This window comes from Dryas octopetala, chromosome 9 (assembly GCF_963921425.1).
Source record: "Dryas octopetala chromosome 9, drDryOcto1.1, whole genome shotgun sequence".
NCBI lineage: Eukaryota > Viridiplantae > Streptophyta > Magnoliopsida > Rosales > Rosaceae > Dryas > Dryas octopetala.
In genome coordinates, this window is record NC_141374.1 from 13,046,073 (window position 1) to 13,048,575 (window position 2,503).

The 2,503-nt window shown below is 35.1% G+C and overlaps 1 protein-coding gene across 1 annotated transcript; it reads right to left on the bottom strand.

The window, feature by feature from the left end:
• Window positions 1–647: 647 nt before the first annotated feature.
• LOC147274305 (uncharacterized) lies at window positions 648–1,376 on the bottom strand. Its single transcript, XM_086228108.1, has 3 exons — window positions 1,233–1,376; window positions 1,114–1,142; window positions 648–957 (listed from the first exon to the last, which is right to left on the bottom strand). Exons 1-3 carry the CDS (start codon window positions 1,303–1,305, stop codon window positions 820–822), a joined length of 240 nt encoding a protein of 79 aa, XP_086084234.1. The 5' UTR covers window positions 1,306–1,376; the 3' UTR covers window positions 648–819.
• Between the last annotated feature and the right edge of the window lie 1,127 nt (window positions 1,377–2,503).

Consider the following 2,503-nt stretch of genomic DNA (forward strand, 5'->3'; position numbering starts at 1 on the left):
TGATACTGGAATAGCTGGACTTTTCTTTTTGCCTACATGGAAATGCAGGAAAGCTGAACAAAGAAGCAGCTGAAGCATGCAAACATATTTCAAGGAAGTAGTTGAAAAAAGAGTTTGAAATTCGATTGACACCTAGCTAGGAAGAATGGCAAGTTACAGAGAGCAAAACAATAGAAACTATTTGAATTATTTGTCCTTTATTTTTTGTTCTTTTTTGCTCACTTAATTCTTGCAGCTATCTGAAAGGTTCTGCTATATTTTCTGCAGGCAGATGTCAAATCTAGTTTCTTATGAATTTCACTTAATTTGGAGTTAGAATAAAAGCTTACAGATCTTAATATATAAGCCCTATAATGGATGAACAAGATTTCCCTTGTTTAATTTATAGCTTTTGTCTCCTCTTCTTGTTGGAGATGAGGCAGCTTAGAGCATGAGCTTTCTCTTAGTCTTTGATAATTGATGTCATTTTATTGCCATGGTTGCTCACTGTCTTAGCATTTCTGAAACTGCAATTAACACTTACATAACCCCCAACATATATACTTTGTTTATATGTGATTCTAGGTTTAATCAAGATAAGCATATATATATATATATATATATATATACACAGTACTTGCACTACATAGAGGTTTTCACACATGATCTAATTAATACATATTAAGTTTCTAAGATTTTATTCCAAAAAGACATTCATGGTATTCACAGTTTCACACCTAAAATATAAAAGTCTCACTCATCAGAAACACATGACATCTCACTCTCTCTCTCTTGAGGTTTTCACAAGAGCTCACAGGCTGCAAAGGAGGTGATCTTTATTCAAGGATTATTGCCACCTCTACCACCACCATTTCCTTTATGTGGTTCATGCCCAGGATTGGCTCCTGGCTCCTGGTAATCCAACATTGCATCAAGTGCAATAAGCAGCTTTCTCCCTTTCATCACCTGAATAATCACCTAGAGATGATAATAAAGTAGAAGTTAATCTAATTTATCAAAGTACATCATTATTAAGAATTACTACAACCAGTAATTAAATTACACAGTTCTTTTGCATGGAGATTGATGAACAGAGTCACCAATATGTATGTATTGTATATATATATAGCTTACCTCACCATACTTGAAGTTGTCAGCTGTGCCTACAAAGCAAAAGAAGAGGGTTTAATTCATGCTCTACCTCAGCTGTAGAAAACTTGGAACAATGAGGGTTGCATGCTTAAACCTCTTACCTGAAATTGACAAATTAAAGAGTAGGAGGAGGATGATGAATATCTTGACTTGAGGAACCATTTTAGGTTTCATCCCTGTTGTATGAGATTCAGTGTTTGGAGGACAAGTGTTAGTCTGCTTTTTATTCTAAGTGGGAGGGAATGGAGCCAAAAGAGGCAGCCATGATGACCCTAGCACAAAAGCTTTGTGATATGATTGTGAAAATACAAATACCCATTATCCCCCACCCTCAAAAGTCAACTGCACAAAATTTCAGTAACATGAAAAGCTTGGTTTCTCCTTTTATGTGTCATAGGCATTAGTGTGGGTGTGGGACAATACATCTTAGCTTGTGGCTTTTGTTCACCTTTTAGAATTCAGTTCCCATTTGATATATTTAACAATTCACTAAACTCCTAGCTTTAATGTGGGTCACTTTCAGATGTTAGGTATCATTCCCTTTATAGTTACCTCATGGCAATTAGTTCCATTCATCCCCATATATGATATATGCTCAACTGATCTAATGTAACAGGCTGCACCTGGGGATGTAAAAATAGAACATTATTTTGTTAACCAAATCATTTTGAAAGAACATGTGTTGGATTAAAAAGTTGAACCAGTAAATGGGAGCTCTTTAGAAAGAAAATGCTAGTTGTAAACTTCAGTGTTGTTGAATGTTGATCTGTGGAATTGTGTAATTGTGTAATTGTATGTGAAAAATTTAAGTAAATGTCACTTTCAATTTTTGGTTGCAATGGAGGATTGACATCCAATTGTATATAGTATATATAGTACATATAGTACATATTAGTGTTGTCACATATAGTACATGAATCCTCTAGGGGTGGCACAAAAATTCATATAGTACATGACCCAGTTGATAAGAATCATAGTTTTAGTGGAGTTGGCTCCTCTTTGGTATTAAACAAATCACTTCCATAAGGACTTCAGGTTGATAATGCTGACCCTTACAGCAATTTATTAAGTAGCAAAATGATGAAGATTCCAATCCCATGTTGGCTTGCACAACTTGAGGTTGTCGGAAAACATCATAACAAAGGCTTTCCAGGTGTTGCCAGATGCTGATCCCAAGAAATTTAGAAACACAGAATTTGAAGCCCTTTTGCCTTGCCTTTTCTCCTTATTATAATCCTAATTAAGCGCATGAGTTTTTAGCTCAAGTGCCATTGCAAACAATATTCAAGTCCTGTTGTAAACAACTTTTTTTCTGCTTTTTGTGTTTTGTTTTTCATGCACCCAATAATGAGAATTTACTGTCTCTCAGTTC

Excerpts from the sequence above, each read along its gene's own strand:
- LOC147274305 (XM_086228108.1), bottom strand. The coding sequence starts at position 1,305 with ATGAAACCTAAAATGGTTCCTCAAGTCAAGATATTCATCATCCTCCTC. Across the intron at positions 1,143-1,232 it reads CTTTAATTTGTCAATTTCAG|GCACAGCTGACAACTTCAAG; the intron begins GTAAGAGGTTTA and ends TTTGCTTTGTAG. Across the intron at positions 958-1,113 it reads ACAACTTCAAGTATGGTGAG|GTGATTATTCAGGTGATGAA; the intron begins GTAAGCTATATA and ends TATCATCTCTAG.